This window comes from Semicossyphus pulcher, unplaced genomic scaffold (assembly GCF_022749685.1).
Source record: "Semicossyphus pulcher isolate SPU_LCO1_2020_fin unplaced genomic scaffold, fSemPul1.0.p SCAF_18, whole genome shotgun sequence".
Taxonomy (NCBI): domain Eukaryota; kingdom Metazoa; phylum Chordata; class Actinopteri; order Labriformes; family Labridae; genus Semicossyphus; species Semicossyphus pulcher.
The window spans coordinates 22,112,609-22,128,009 of record NW_027211691.1 but is presented as its reverse complement, the minus strand read 5'-3'; the positions used below and the strand labels follow the sequence as shown (position 1 = coordinate 22,128,009).

Below are 15,401 nucleotides of genomic sequence, written 5' to 3'. Positions count from 1 at the left end.
AAAAGCAGGATAGTCAGACGGCAATACAACAACAGAAAGAGCCATCCATCTGGAGCCAATCCCAGATGTCATTGGGCGAGAGGCAGGGTACATCCTGGACGAATCACAGGGCTGACTCATCGACAGAGAACCTTTCACGCTCACACCTACGGGCAATTTTAGAGTCACCAGTGAACCTAACAAGCTTTGGACTGTGGGAAGAAGCCGGAGTACCTGGGGGGAACCCACGCATGCAGGCCCGAACTGGGATTTGAACCAGGAACATTCTAGCTGTGAGGCGACAGCGCTAACCACTGCACCACCGCACATCTGCCAAAACCAAAACAATAAAGCCAAAGTAAGCAAGAGTTAGAGTGAGAAAACAAAAGTTAAGTAAAAACATGTGAGAAGAAAGACGGATGATGAAAAATGAGAGAAGAAGAGATAAAAGACACTAAAAATATAAAAGTATTAAAAAGCCATCATGTCTAAGATTTGTTTTCTACCCTCAAAACAGCCGTTAGATTTAATCAAACTCACATGAGGTTTGTTGGGTTTCTATGTTTGTCAAAAACAACTTCTTGTTGTTGTTGTTGTTGTTGCCTGGTAATGCAATTCATAGCAGGTGCATTCGCCTGCTGCTGCATTCAGGGACACTCAGACATTCAATAATTCAAATTCTGCTGGCAAGAAGCAACTTTTTGTGCAAGAAATGAACACTTTCACTTTCCTATTGAATCAGTGTCTCTATTGTGTGTGCCGTTAGCTTCAACTTTCCCTGCCGTAGCTCTTAAACCACGATTATGACATTCACATTTTATGGATGATGTGCTTTTATATAACTAAAATGTCCGAGTCAATCAAACGTAAAGATGTTTGGGATCAAAAAAGGGTTAAAGTAATCCAACAGTGAGGTAGAGCAGGGGAGAGAGAGCGGTGTGTTAGTAAGATGTGGTGTCACCGCAGCCACAGAGGGTCCTCTGTGTGTAACAGTGAGGTTTTGTGTCTCCAAACACTTGGATAAACTTTATGAACCTTTGTGAATGATTGTGTTTGTACGTGAGGGAACTTGCACATTGCAGTGGTAGCCTCACTGCAGAGCATGTTCCTATCCGAGTATCTGAGATGTGGAGTTACAGATAATTGAGGCTGATTAGATTCAGTCTCTTATTAGATGTGACAGCTCATTACAAACTGCTGCCGACTGACTGACAGCTGAGGGACTTTGGCTGGCACCATTAAGAGCGGTCCAAATACTGTGTCCATCATCACCACATTATTATGACCTTTCTTATTCTCTTTCTTTCTTCATAATGTATCTTTACATCCGAGCCAACTCCAAGGAAAAGCTCACATTCCAATCGAAAACCTGAACTTGTATATGGTCTACCCTTTAGCCATCCTTAAAACAGAGCATTGATTTTGTTTGACATGGTGGTCAGCACACATTCGTCAAGGGTCTGTGCTCACTATGTGTCCGAAATACGGAAGGCAACTGAGCTTTCCATTTTCTAACACTGAACTTAAAGGCTGCTTTCACACTTAAGTCCGTTTGTTTGATCCGAATCAAAGACCAAATTGTTACAGTGTTGCATTTTTTTTCGAGTTTGGTTTGTGTTCACACAGCAGCTTTTACCAGCCAAGGAAACTGCTCTCTGATTGGTCAGAATTTCCACGTGGGAAAACTCCATGAAGTAAACAAAGAGAGAGCACACTCCTCAATCCCTCTCAACACGATCCCGGACTTTAATTTGTTGTTGTCTGAGTTTTATTTTAATTTTTACCGACATTGTTCCACAGCTCGCTCAGGTCCACTCTCCTTTAGTTTTTCACTAAACAGTTTGAACGCCTCCGTGTTCTCGTGCACTTCGACAGCATTTGTGAAATTGTTTGGTCAGCCCATTTTCCTATTTCCTCGTCGCTCCCTCACGTCTGTCCTCTTCTCATCTTGCTGCCTGGCGGCGTTTCTGTCTCTGCAAGTGTCAACATCCGTCAACAACTCTTAACGTGCAGTGTTTTGGTTTGCTTCTTATATAAGGTCCTACTTTAAGTCTGTTTATGTTCTCACCTAAATCGAACCGTAGTTTGTTTGGAAACGGCCCGAGTCCCGTCTTTTCTGGCGGACCCCCGTCCGGAGTTCGATTGCTGTCCATTCTCACCTCACCTGTCCAAACGAACCCGACTTTCCAAGTAAAGTCTGAAAGTCCGGCCCAAAGCTAAATCACCTGTTCGGAATACAGATTCCAAACAGTAGGTGTACAAGAAGCCAGCAGTAAGTTTGGTTTTAGTAAAAAGAGTTGAAAACAAACACCAAACTGCATTTCTACTATTATCCGGTTGAAATTTGTCTATACCCTCAGGATGACGGAATCTGCAGCATCTGTATCTCGAGGTAACAACGGCGCACCAACGTAAAGTCAGATGATCATAACTCGTATCCCCAGAGATCAAATGCACAAAACAAACAAAGAAACCGGATTAACTAACCTCATCAAGAAAACCAGCTTTGTTATCTCGAGATAACGAGAGAAAATAAGTCTAGAGCTCGAGAAAACAACCAGCTATGTATGGATGTATGTCCGCTTAGGGTTTCCGTAGGTAGATACAAAAGGATTCTCTAAAGTGGCATTAAAAAATCCAGAGATATACTGTCTGTTCATACGGCCTTTACTACTGGAAAGAAACTGCTTATATGCTAAACATCTTAACTCATTAGAAGTACTAGCAAAGCTCTTTTTCTTCTCAATTTTGAAAATCCCCGCGCTTATAAAACAGCAGAGAAATGAACTTTCTGCTCATAACTGTCTGGATTTTGCCGTAGCTGTGAGTAACCCGGGGACTTTCTCAGTCAAGAGACACGCACTCTGTAAACACACTGACCCATTTAGGAAACGGGCCTGCAGAGCGCAGGCGGCTCTGTTTGGATCGACTGTTGCTCATTTTGGAAAGAGAGCAGGCATGCAAACACTAGATACCATGTAAACAGAAACACGGACACACACACACACACCCTCACTTTCACTCACTGTCAATGGTGATTTCCTTTTCTGTAATGCAGCTGTGCCTGTTGCATCATCTTCTGCTGTGCCCACCTTCAGTGGAGACATTGATGTCAGTTGTCTGTTCTCACTCCTAAGTCATTTATCACTCCAGCTTGGTCAGTGGCTGAACACATTAAAATCTGACCGTTTAGGTACCCCAGTTAATTTGATAAAGGTGTGTTGTATGAAGAGTGTAAAAGTTTTCATTCAGGAGACCAGGTTTGATTCCTGTGCGAAACAACAAGTCAGTGTTGACTTCTTTTAAGAAGTTGGAGTGCAGCTCCTAAGTTATGTAACTAGTGTAGGTATGTTTGTTGTTATTAAAACTCAAACCTCACCATTTATTTTGAAATTTTAGCGGATGTTCCTTTTTTATTGTTGCACAGTTGACTGCTTTATTTTGAAAGTCTAACAGAAAGTTACATATGTGTTGTCGCTCACTTGTTGGCTTTATTTTGAAAGCCCAATTGACTGCTTTATTTTGAAATTATCATTATCATAGTCACAGAGTGGAAGCTGTCCAGGAAGTCCTTGAGCCAGTTGTTTTTACTACAGCAGTCCGGTTTACTAATTTCCCAGTTCATAAGTATTGTCCTCTTTACAATTCGTTGAGTGGTTCTTGCATGTATACTTTCTATTCTATTTCCCAGCATGCATACAACAAGGCATTGAAGAATATGAATATTATCCCCTGGAGAACATCGATTACCTCAGACAAGAATTTTTCTACCATTGGACCGGACCACAGTAAGTGCATAAAGCCTAAATTCCATAGGATCCGTGTGCGCCGCGACCTCCGGAGTCGATCGCGCCCATTCAAGTCAATGCTCATGATTCCACATCACGTGTCGCGGCCCGTCTCCGGTGTGTCCCAGATGTGCCTCTCCACTCTGATACACAAAAGATACGCGTCGAGTCTATTTTTGACGGCGGCCGATTCAAGCACGCGTCAGAGCTGAACAGAGCAGATCGTTCCAAACAGGAAGTAAAACAGCATAGAGCATCCGGTCATTTCAAAATAAAACACCATGTACAGACCGGTACAGACTCTTTTATAACTTTTTATGACTTTTTATAACATCAACACACTGAAATCTTGGAAAAAGAACACTTTTAATTAAGTAGTGTACTCACTCATGGTAGAAGCACAAAAATCGCAATGAGCAGATAAACAACCTCAGAGGTACAAACTGAGCTCTTGTTTGTGTGTTGCTCTGTTTGACATTGATGTTATCACGTGATTTTGCAATTCTTGCGCAATAATGTAGTTCGACTACAATCTTGCAAATCCAGCTGCTTGGGCCAGCGCTCCGCTGCGGACCAGACACGCTTCCTGTGGGGTAGGACGCACGCTGTCTGACGGACCAGAACTGTGCCGAAGACATAACGCGCCAGACACAGATCCTGTGGGATCCAGGCGTAAGAGAACCAACCGAACCGCAGCCATGCCAGCAAAATTCAGAAACATTTGGATCCATTTTTTTTAACTTGCTCTGTGAATGACCTTCATTGAATAATTTTGTATCTCACACAGATGTTGCACGCTTCAGTCTGGAGTCCCATTGATCCCCAGTAAGGGATGAACCAGTGCCTCGTTCCCATTGTAATTTGGTGGGGATAGTGCTGTCAGGGCGGGGTACAGTATGAAGCAATTTTCCAATTAAGCTCCATGTAGTTTGCTGGCGACTTGTCCAACACGACGTCCGCTTCCCAAGAAATGGGAGTTCCCCGTACAAAAGCCAGTGGTATTCCTCAGTGACTCACTGAATCACTGTACTATCTTGTATTTATTACCCCTACTTAGAAGATTCTGCATCTCCTGAGTCGTCTTCTTCTCTGCTCTCCTTCTCTCACCATGTGCCAGAGCAGGTGTTGCTCCGACTCAGCCAAGCCTGATTACTCTGAGAAGTCCCACCCTGACCCGATTACTCCCGAGTTTCCCACAGCTCTGGGATGTTTTACATTATCCCTGCTCTGCTTTCATTTTTCACTGTATTCTTAAGATGCTCTTTGATACATGACAACAAACATGGCTTTGGGGTGATGCATGAAACAGGACAGACAGTGAGTTGGCGAAGCTCTCGTTGCATCATGAGAACTCGAGCGAGTTCAGGGAGTGTATTTCAGTCCATGGATGTCCGTCCAGCTGTTCAGCCTCTGACCCAGCGGAGGAACATCTGCAGTGATGTCACTTTCGGGCAAAGACGAAGCAAAGCGACAGGCCGAGCAGTGGGATCGTTGGCTGAAACACTCTGGCAGGACTGTAACAATGACTAAATTAAAAAGAAATACAGCGAAGTTCTTGAGTAGTGGAGTAGAGGCCGCCAACAAACCGATCACCGAGTCCAGGCTTCTCTGGAATCAGGAACGGGTCAAAGACAACTTGGAATATAAGAGCATGTTTTAGGTTGTTTCGTTTTCACTTCATCAGCTTCATAAAAATGAATGCCTGAGAGTTTTAAAGCCTCAAATGAAGTAACTAAGAACTTTAACTGTGGCAGTGGGGCTTTCAGTTGGCAAGCGTGTCTTTCAAAAGAGTGTAATGCTTTAGTTTAATGAAGTATTTCACTGTTCAAAGGCCGCTTTATTACAATCACATCCAGATTTTGGCTTCACTCTCACACCCAAACAGAGCTTTCCAAAAACACCCCACTTTCGGGATACATTTGGTTGAAGAACACTGAACTTGTGGAAACTCAAATAAGCTTTCTCTGACAGTCAGAGCCATTTAGGTTGGTTATATAGTGTCTAGCAGTTGTTCAAAAAGTATGATGCAGAAGATTTGGGGCGGCTGTGGCTCGGTGGTCTCGTGTCTCTCAATCGGAAGGTTGGGAGTTCGATCCCTGACTGCGACAGTCACATGTTGCAGTGTCCTTGGGCAAAACACTGAACCCCAAATTGCTCCCATTGGCACTTAGGCCTTTGCCATCAGTGTGTGAATGTGTGTGTGAATGTGTGTGTGAATGTGACGTAGTGTAAAAGCAGCTTTGAGTGGTCGCAAGACTAGAAAAGCGCTCTATAAGTACAGTACCATTTACCATATTGTTTTTGGCTGACTCGGATAAACAGCCATATTTATTCCAGCCAGTGGAGCGACACTGACACAGAGCCTGAGGTTGCTCAAGCGCAATGCATCCTGGTGCGTGTAGGCACCAGCAGGAGGACGCAGCACAGGACAGCACACTGAGGGTTTTAATGTGTTGAATGCAAACGTACCACCAACGCAGATTATTTCATGGAATTTCTTTTAAGAGAGACAACTTTTAAATGCAGATATAGCTAGATCGCATGGTGCATGGTGTTATCATCGACCTTTATGCTCTATCTATGAAGTATCTCTCCCAGAAAGCTTCGGAAGAAAAAGAGGCTGACTGCAAAGTTCTCGTCCGTCTCCATTTTTGTGACATATGAGATTAACGGTGGCTATAACCATTAAAATCTTATCCCAGAATCCCAGAGGTAGAAGTAATTTTAAACTACACCCCTGCTGAGGTACAGTATTCAGCTACAGTGGAGGTTACACAAGCAGAACAGTGTGGGTTGCACTTCATTGTTATTCTTTAATTGCACCGTCTGTGGGGGTTTAAATCCAATTAATGCACGGGGGAAAAAAGTGTGCCCCTCGTCCTGTGGGGAGCCTTAGCGGCCACACACACACACACACATAGCTGCACTCCTGGAAGTCTTAATGTTTGCATTCTCCGGCTCTGTCTCTGTTTTTCCCCACTTTTTGTGTTTCTGCACACACACACACACACGCCACGCGGTAAGCCTAATTAACAGGAGCTGCCACTGCGCGGCACGTGTGTATTAGTCTAACCTAATGCCTTCCAGATGCCCGGCCTCTGTGCCCTGCTGCCCACTGCACACTCTCAGAGAACAGACGATTGTTCCAGGGGGCTTCCACGCTAAGGAGAACCAGGTGTAGACGGGACTGTAAGGGAGGCTGGCAGAGGGAGAGGGAGGGCAAGAGGTGGGAAGACGTGTGGTAGGTGGGCATCCACAAAGTGCTTAAAGGAAACATGCCTGTGCTTGTATGATGGGAAAAAAATGGAGCAGGAAAGCATGAATTCAGCTCCACATACAAACATGGTACATAATAATAATATGATGATGATGGGTGCAGCCGTTAGACAGATGGAAGCCTCTGCGCAAACTTAACGGAAGTGCACGAAGCAACAGTTGGTTTGTGCAACAGCCTTTTTCGGCATTTTGCTGCCGCCATCTTGGGGTTTTTTTGGAATCAGAAGTGACTATATTTGGAGGTTGGATTTGGAGGTTGGATATGCATTGTTAAGTGTCTTCCATCCTGGTTGATAGCAACTTGTCACTCACGAGCAGCCATGCCCTAAAGCACAAACACTGCTTTATCATCTATTTTACTCTGAATGGGTCCATGATGTGCAAGATGAACATCATGCTGTTTTGAAGAAGACTCAAAACAAGACCAAAAGCTAAGAAAATGTTTATTTGGGTCATAAATCAACCTAGGAAGTAGGTTCATGTTCTCATTTGGTTCTGTAATCAGAATCCTTTTTGCCACCAGTGGAGCTGCCCCCTGCTGGCCATTAGGAAGAATGCAGGTTAAAGGCACTTCCCTTTTGAAACCACGTCCACTTCTTTTATACATAAGTGTCTATGGTTGTATCTTGCAAACTTTGAAATGTCTCAAGGCAGAAGCGAGGACGGTTAGAACCTCCCAGACTGAAGAACAGGTGTGGATATAGATATCATACATGATTGCAGATTGCTACCATTAATTCAGATCCCCCGCAGCTCCCATACTGTCTGACATGTGGAATGCTTTAATTTCTAGACTAACACATCCGCCCTCTGACCCACGGCCGGATTAACCCACTAGGGGGCTGCAGTGCAGAAATGATCCGGGCCCCTCCTTCCTCTGTATGGATCGTGTACGCTGTCATCTTCAGGCGCATCAAACACTGAGCACACAGCACACTGCTTTAACAGCAAGGGTTACAACTTGAACATTGTCTAAATAGCCCTGACAAACTGAACAAACTGACCTTATCTTTGTTTTAGTGCTTTAACAGTAGCAGGAGTAGTGTGTCTTCTTGGAGGTAATTATGGCATAATATTTTTTAATACTTTCATTGATGTTTGTCATGTTTCACGGGGTGGATTAAGGTCACTAAAGGGTCGGATTTGACCCGAGGGCCGCCGATTGAATAGTTCTGTCCTATTACCTGGCCCCGGGTTTGCCCTTTGTCTAATTAGTTTAAGGTAATTTTATGAAGCACTAATGTAATAAGGTATAAATGGCTGAGTGTGTTTTAATAGTGTGTAATCCTGCACAAAAATATGCACCGTGTCAATCTACCCCAGACTGACTGACACTTTGCAAACTCTGTGCTAGTGCAGCCCACTGAGGGCACCTGCCCTCTGACCTTTGCAAGGTACAAACTGCACAATGATCAGCATGTTTAGGCGCGTAAGAAAAAAAGTGTGTTAATCATTCACAATTTTACACTTCACTTTAAAAGATGTTTGAGTCTGGCTGCAGGTGCTTTCAGTTAAACAGCATTAATACACTAATTGCAGTGACTTGGATGAGATGCCAAATGTTTCCTTATGAAAGCAATCAGTGTTTTTTGTTTGATGATTGACAGGTCTCAGTTTATTTTGGTTTGTTAACAGTTATTTACTCTGTTACACTCATGTTTGTATGGTTTATTTATTTTCTTCTCCCCTCCGCTGACTTGGTTTCCGCCTCTGTGTTTTGCTTTGTTCCAGATCGCGGTTCTCAGGGAGCTTTGGACCTGACGGAGCTGATCGGCGTTCCCCTCCCTCCCTCCGTCTCCTTCGTCACGGGGTTCGAGGGTTACCCCGCCTACAGCTTCGGCCCGGACGCCAACGTGGGCCGCCTCACAAAGTCCTTCATCCCCGACCCGTTCTACAATGACTTCGCCATCACGGTCACAGCTAAGCCCACCACACGGCAAGGAGGGATGCTGTTCGCCATCACAGATGCTTACCAAAAGGTGGGAAATATAAAACTCAACTTATGCTTTTTTTTAACTCTTTTAATCTTTTCTTTTAACAAATGTCTCCATCTCTTTTTCTCAGATTGTACACCTGGGTGTAGCCTTGTCCGAGGTGGAGGATGGTTCCCAGAGAGTCATACTGTACTACACCGAGCCAGGAACCAGAGGTGGTACGCAGGAAGCAGCTTCCTTCAAAATGGGAGACCTGACAGGAAGGTGGGCGAGGTTCACCCTGACTGTGCAGGGAGCAGAGGTGGGTGTAAACATGCTCTGTGTGGCCTTTCAGCATCGATAAACCATGATCATACTGTGCTGTAAGATGTTAGTGTACTGATTTCTGTAATCCACTGAAAATGATGATGAACGTTTTCAGATACTTTTTTTAAATAAATACTTTTCTGGAAAAGCTAGGCGCTGTAGTTTAAAGTTAATAATGCTCCAAATCAGTGGTTCTCTACTGGTCTAACCTCGGGACCCACCACCGCCTCCTTAATGACAGTTGGTGACTCAACCACTCAAATTTATTTAGGGAAAAATGTTGCAGTTTGGACCTGAGACGGAACAAAATGTCATTATCACAAAACACAATATAATGTTCAGCCAAAATGACAAGCAGGAAGCAGTGTGAGGAAAATATTTCCTCTAAAATTCATTCAATTTAAAGCGTTTTTTCAACCGAAATGAACTAAAAAAAGTGCAACATAAATGCAACTATCGTAATACTGCATGCATGTCAATGGAAACCAATGTCCTTCAAAATAAAAGCGCAGCACGGTTGAGAACCACGGCTCTAAATGATGCAAGTGATGAAAACTTGGGGACTATTTTCACCTATGGATGTGTTGCATTAATGATTATTTACAGCAGAAGCATGCTGTTTGTTGAATTTACACCAAATAAACTACAGTGCCTGTGGTGTCTGATATTGTGTCTGATGTGTTGTTTTGGACTGAAATGGAGCTCTATGGCTCAGAAGAAAAAGAATAAGGATTTGGATACAGAAGTAAACCTTTCTTTAAGGTTTAATATGCTATTGGTTTTAATCAATCATGGCATTTTTTGACAAAAATACAGAAACATCATATCATCAGACTTATCTTTTCTCTGACTGAAAACATTATTAACAGAGAAAAGTTTTTGGTTCACGCCAAGAGACATCAAGGAAGTCAGAACTTTTCCAGTCTTACACACGAGTGTTTAATCTTCCACATGCGGCTCTATATCTCGTACAGACTTTCATCTTTGACGTGAGGATGTTTCTGTAAAATGAAACGAGACTGAGAGCTTCTGTAATGTGATGTGGATATGTAACGACAAAGATGTTATTTATTATTTATTTATTTTGTTTGTTATCAGCTGGTTAAAATAAATGTATGTCCTCGTGTCACTCAGGTGCGTCTCTTCATGGACTGCGAGGAGTACCACCGAGTGGACTTCATCAGGAGCCCTCAGCCTCTGACCTTCGAGGCCAGCTCGGGGATCTTTGTGGGAAACGCAGGCGGGACGGGCCTGCCGAGGTTTGTGGTGAGTCCGCATGGTTCTGGGTTTCTTCTCATGTCTGGTCACAATAACGCTTTGGGGTTTTCCTCCTCTGCATCTCATTTGTCGGCCCTGTATGAAAGCTGCGTTTCTGTGTAGTTAATCCCTCCTTCCTGATGTCACAGAGTTGGGATGAATGAGTCGACAATAGATGTCAAATCCGCTCCCTGCTGCAGAAACAAACGTGGCGTTTGGGCGGCTGCCTGTTTTACATTTGACACATGAACACAATAGTCTTTGTTGGCAGCTTAACGACCGCCATGGGAGACGAGGAATGAATGACCACATGTGTTTGTGAGCGCTGCCTTATCCTGTGAGAGCTCATAAATGACAAGCTGTATGTGATTTACATTTTTTGGAATATGGCTGATGTCTCATCCTGAATGACTTACAGTGAGTGCAACCGTGAGAGCAAACGCCAAGATTTAATTAAAAGGAGCAGAATCGAACAGCCGTACGGATGCAGGGGTGGATGTTCCAACGTCGTGCATTCGTTGAAAAGCCTTTTGGTGCAGTATTCGGCTCTCACTGCTCTTGTAAAAGAAAACAAACCAGTGAATGCTTTGGCACTTTCCTCCCAATCATCTATGATTTGCTGTTTTGTAATTGCAAGAGAGAGGCAGAGTTCGTCCCACAGTAACAGGAGGGATGATGAGGAGAAAATAGTTTAGTGTAAAGGGAATACCGTTCAATTATGTATGGGATAAAAGTAAGGAGATGGATTCTTTGGCTCGGATGCGAAATCGACTCATCTGAAACTTGTCCAGAGCTTTCAGAGAATATTAAACTTTAACTAAAACATGCCAGAGATGACTTCTCTGAATAAATTAACTCATTGCTGGTGGCTAAACTACTAAAATACTCGACCTTTGACCTTAAAAACAGAACCTCCTCCATGTCGTCCACTGATTTGTAGTGATGTAAGTTCATGTGACGGACAAACTGAGAGATGTTGCAGACGGAGGAAAGAGGTTCTCGCAGCCATGCAGCTCTTTTCCTCTCATTAAGATTTTATTAGAGAAATCTGAGGAGAGTTTCGAGAAATGCAACGAGCCAGGGAGGAAGAAAAGTGTTTATGCAGGATTTTCTGGTCTCATAGGGGAGTGTGTTTTGTTGCTGGAAGGATTTCTTAAATAGGTTTTTCTACCTTCTGTAGTTTAAAACCAACTCTGATGTTAAGAGCTGGAGTTGCTCTGCACATCAGAATCCCGTCTGTCTTGCAGCATTTAACATTCAGTTCAAATTCTGTTTGTGTTATTAAGCAGGAGTGACACTGGCATTCTTTGACGATGTTTTAGTGGCTTGTTGGGGCAGATGGCGACACAAGAGCGATAATAAAGACAACAGGAAGCTGTTTTCTCCATAGTATTACTATTTAATTTACCGTCATCTCAATTGAGATAAAATTATTATTATTTTATCCCAAGAGTCTGAGCCATTAGGACTCTGACTAAGTGGCATGGGAACAAAATGTTGTTGTAGTATCTTTGCCAAAATACTGAAACGAGCAGCAGTGAGGTTTTAACAAACACAGCAAAACAGCTGAGAGGTTTTGAATGGCACTTTATGAGCCGTCCACAGTCTAAATTCCCCTATGACTGCGTGTGCACCCAAACACTCCTCCTAAATGTAATAACTGCATGTTTTAACATTGCAGGAATATTTAAGCTGTGTCCCAATCCAGGGGCTGCAGCCTTCGAAGGTCATATTTGAAGGCCGACTGCGTCACAGCGGCGCATCGAAGGCAATCCCAGTTTGAAGGCTCCTTCAGATGCAGCCAACAAATGTGTTCTCCTTTTCCCGGGCCGCGAAGGATCCATCGAGTGCATCCTTCGCGGCCCAACGTATCCCAAGATTCATCGCACACCAATTCAAACGAGATGGCAGCCAAGGAATACACTTTTAAATGTTTTTGGTTTCAACTCAGTCGAATAGCTGCAATACACGTTTCACTAGCAAGGATCAAACCACCAACAGGATGTGATTTAACAATTTATTGATGACTGAGATTGATGATGGTGATGCTTGGGCATGGAGATGCCAAAGTTCTTGGAATGCTTTACTGGGGATCCGCCGTAGCACCCGGGCACGACGAACCCCTAGGTCAAGTTAAGTGACATTAGTTATGATAGCTAGTTAGCCAACTAGCTACCTGTCGCTAGACGAGAGGAGCGGCTTTTTGTGATGCAAGGGTAAGGGCGGAAACAGCTTGTAACGCAAAGAGGAAATCCTCCGTCGACTAGATCGTCTCATTTCAGTTCGGCTTTAGCGGTCTGCGCAGGCTATGAATGACGCATCCTCCGTCGAATGCCTCCTTCGAAGGCTGCAGCCCCTGGATTGGGACACAGCTTTAGTTACATTAAACTTATGTCTATTGTCCCACAATTCCAAGCAGCTGTCCTAACACACCCACCTGCCAGGACGCTACAATACCAATAATTGCTATTATAATTATTCTAAGAACAGGTGTTATTATAATAGTATTGAAGATAATATGAAATTAAGGAATAATAGGTTTGTTTTAAAAAATTGGTAGGGGCTGATTCCCCTTGTTTCCATTATTTATACTAAGCTAACATAAGCTTAAGTTCATATCTTTTAAAGCAGATTTTCAAAGCAGAAAATCGCCTGTCTGTTCACACTGCTCCTTTCACCCAGAGGCACGCTACCGCCACTAAGCTCCATCCTTTACACGTCTCCTTTCCCCTCTCTTCATTCAGTCCTCCCCTCTCCTCCCTCTCTCCTCCTCTCTTTCAGACAAAGTGGAGCAGTCGTGACCGTCTGTTTCCAGCTGTTCGATGTTTGAACTGGCTGCTCCGTCACAGATCTTCTATCTGCTCCCAGGGAGAGCAATAACAGACACGCAGCAGCAGTACACTCACACACCGCTTCACATGCAGACAGGCTGAAATATTTTCTCTTATTCACTCATATGTGGGAGAGGAATAGAAAGAAATAGAGAGAGTGCGCAAATCACTTTAGTTTTCTGATCCTCTCTGAGCAGCTGAATGTGTTTTTTATCCATGACACTGGGGGGGAAAGTCAAGTATCAAGTTCACTTGTGTTCAAAATGTTGCCCTTAAAATTCTGGATGCAGACTTGCTTTCATTTTCAAGCAATTGCAACTTTTTTCCCCCCAAAAAACAGCTGAATTTTCCTTTTTAAAGTTGTTGGCCTTTATATCATGATTTTAGCTTTTCAGAAAGATTTTGACTGGCACAGCTAGCATTAAAAACCAGCTCATACGCCTACTTCAGTGTGACAGCAAAGTCAAAAGTTTGGATTGAACAGTGAAAATATATTCTGAGGTCTGTGGGTTCTGGATAACATTCCTCAAAACATTTACATAATAACAGAATGGGTATCTAATCCTATCACTTTACAGTCCATGGGTCATGGTACATTTTTGCTATAATCAAATTAAGTGGTGACCCCTTGTGGCGAAAAGAGGCTCTCAGCACATTATGTGATGCAGAGTGTTGCCAGTGTCTGTGTGAAGTTACATGTGTGTCTGAATTCAGTTAAAGGTGGGTTGCAGCTGCAGCAGTGAAATTGTTCTCAGAAAACACACACACTTGGCCAGCAGCCGATGAAGTTGCCTCCCTTCTTTTGCTTTGGCAACAACGCTCTCCTCAACATGGCGACTGCCAGGAGCTGCAGACGCAGAACAGCACCGTACAAGTCCTTAACCTTTTTCCAAGTCATCCCTGACATCTGAAAAGTACCAGTCTGTGGACACTGAGCAGACTGCAAAATACACAGGCTGTCTTTATTCATATCCAGGACTACAGTCAGCTAGAGCTCCATTAAGAGTTAGACCAAAGAAGTCTCAACCAGGGAATATTTGTACTTTCTCACAGATGATGTAGTAAATACCTTGTCTTTAATACCAACAAATGAATTAGCCACAGGGATTTATCTTCTAAGATAGAATCACCCTGACATTGCGCTAACACCAGGGGTCACTTCCTGGTAGACAGCTAGCTTAGATAACCACCAGTCTGTAGAGATAAAGCAATGTGACATTAGCAAGGTTGTTTATTTAATGTCATGTCCAGCTGTAACTATAAGGTTTTAACATAATACAGTTTTATATATCGACCTGTTCGATGTTTCTGCTGTGCTTATTTAATGTAAAGTAGTGCTTTGCTAACGCCTAGCATCATCTCACCGCCCCAACTAGCTTAAACACAGTTCACCCTTAGGCTCTAACATCAGCTAAACTAACTTAATGACCTGCTGAAATACTTTTAAACCAAACATGTGATAATTAAAATCAAAAGATATGATTATAAAAATGTCCACTAACGCTAACATTATTTCAAAAAGAAAAGAGCGTTGGCTAACTAGCCTTAATGCTGAGTAGCGTTAGCCTAGCTTACCTCATTATCAAACACTGAATCTACAGCTGTCTTTGAGCATGTTTTCTTTTCCCTCGTTGAAATCTTGACCCTTCTCCACATTTTATTGATAACTTAACCCAAGAAAACATGTGTTTTCTCTTTGTTCCTCGGCGTGTATGCTACGTTTCATTAGGCTAGGCTATGCATGACTCGGGTGTTTTCTAGCCTGAAGTTATACTAAAACAAAGAGTCCTGAGCCTAAAATAAATTGTTTCCAATGTTCCCAAATCTACGCTTTAAAAATCTCCTCTTTTATGTGCACGCATGCAGCATGTCTGCATTTTGTATAACTTCTGGATTGTGTATTACAGGCATATCTGTGTTAGCTTTTAGCACGCAGCCATGAACGTGTCGATCGAACAAATCCTCCTGCTGCCTCCAGGTGTTTACATTCACTTGATTAAAAGTTTTTACAAAGTGACCACTTCTGTCAT

The 15,401-nt window shown here is 43.2% G+C and overlaps 1 protein-coding gene across 2 annotated transcripts in view; it reads left to right on the top strand.

Annotated features, from left to right (window-relative positions):
* LOC138595989 (collagen alpha-1(XVIII) chain-like) overlaps positions 1–15,401 on the top strand; it is a 62,470-nt gene that overhangs the window by 26,096 nt on the left and 20,973 nt on the right. For both annotated transcript variants that reach the window (XM_069667542.1, XM_069667541.1), the window contains exons 3-5: positions 8,775–9,022; positions 9,108–9,278; positions 10,418–10,549. In XM_069667542.1, coding sequence (XP_069523643.1) covers positions 8,775–9,022; positions 9,108–9,278; positions 10,418–10,549 — 551 coding nt within the window. The remainder of the gene's footprint in view (positions 1–8,774; positions 9,023–9,107; positions 9,279–10,417; positions 10,550–15,401) is intronic.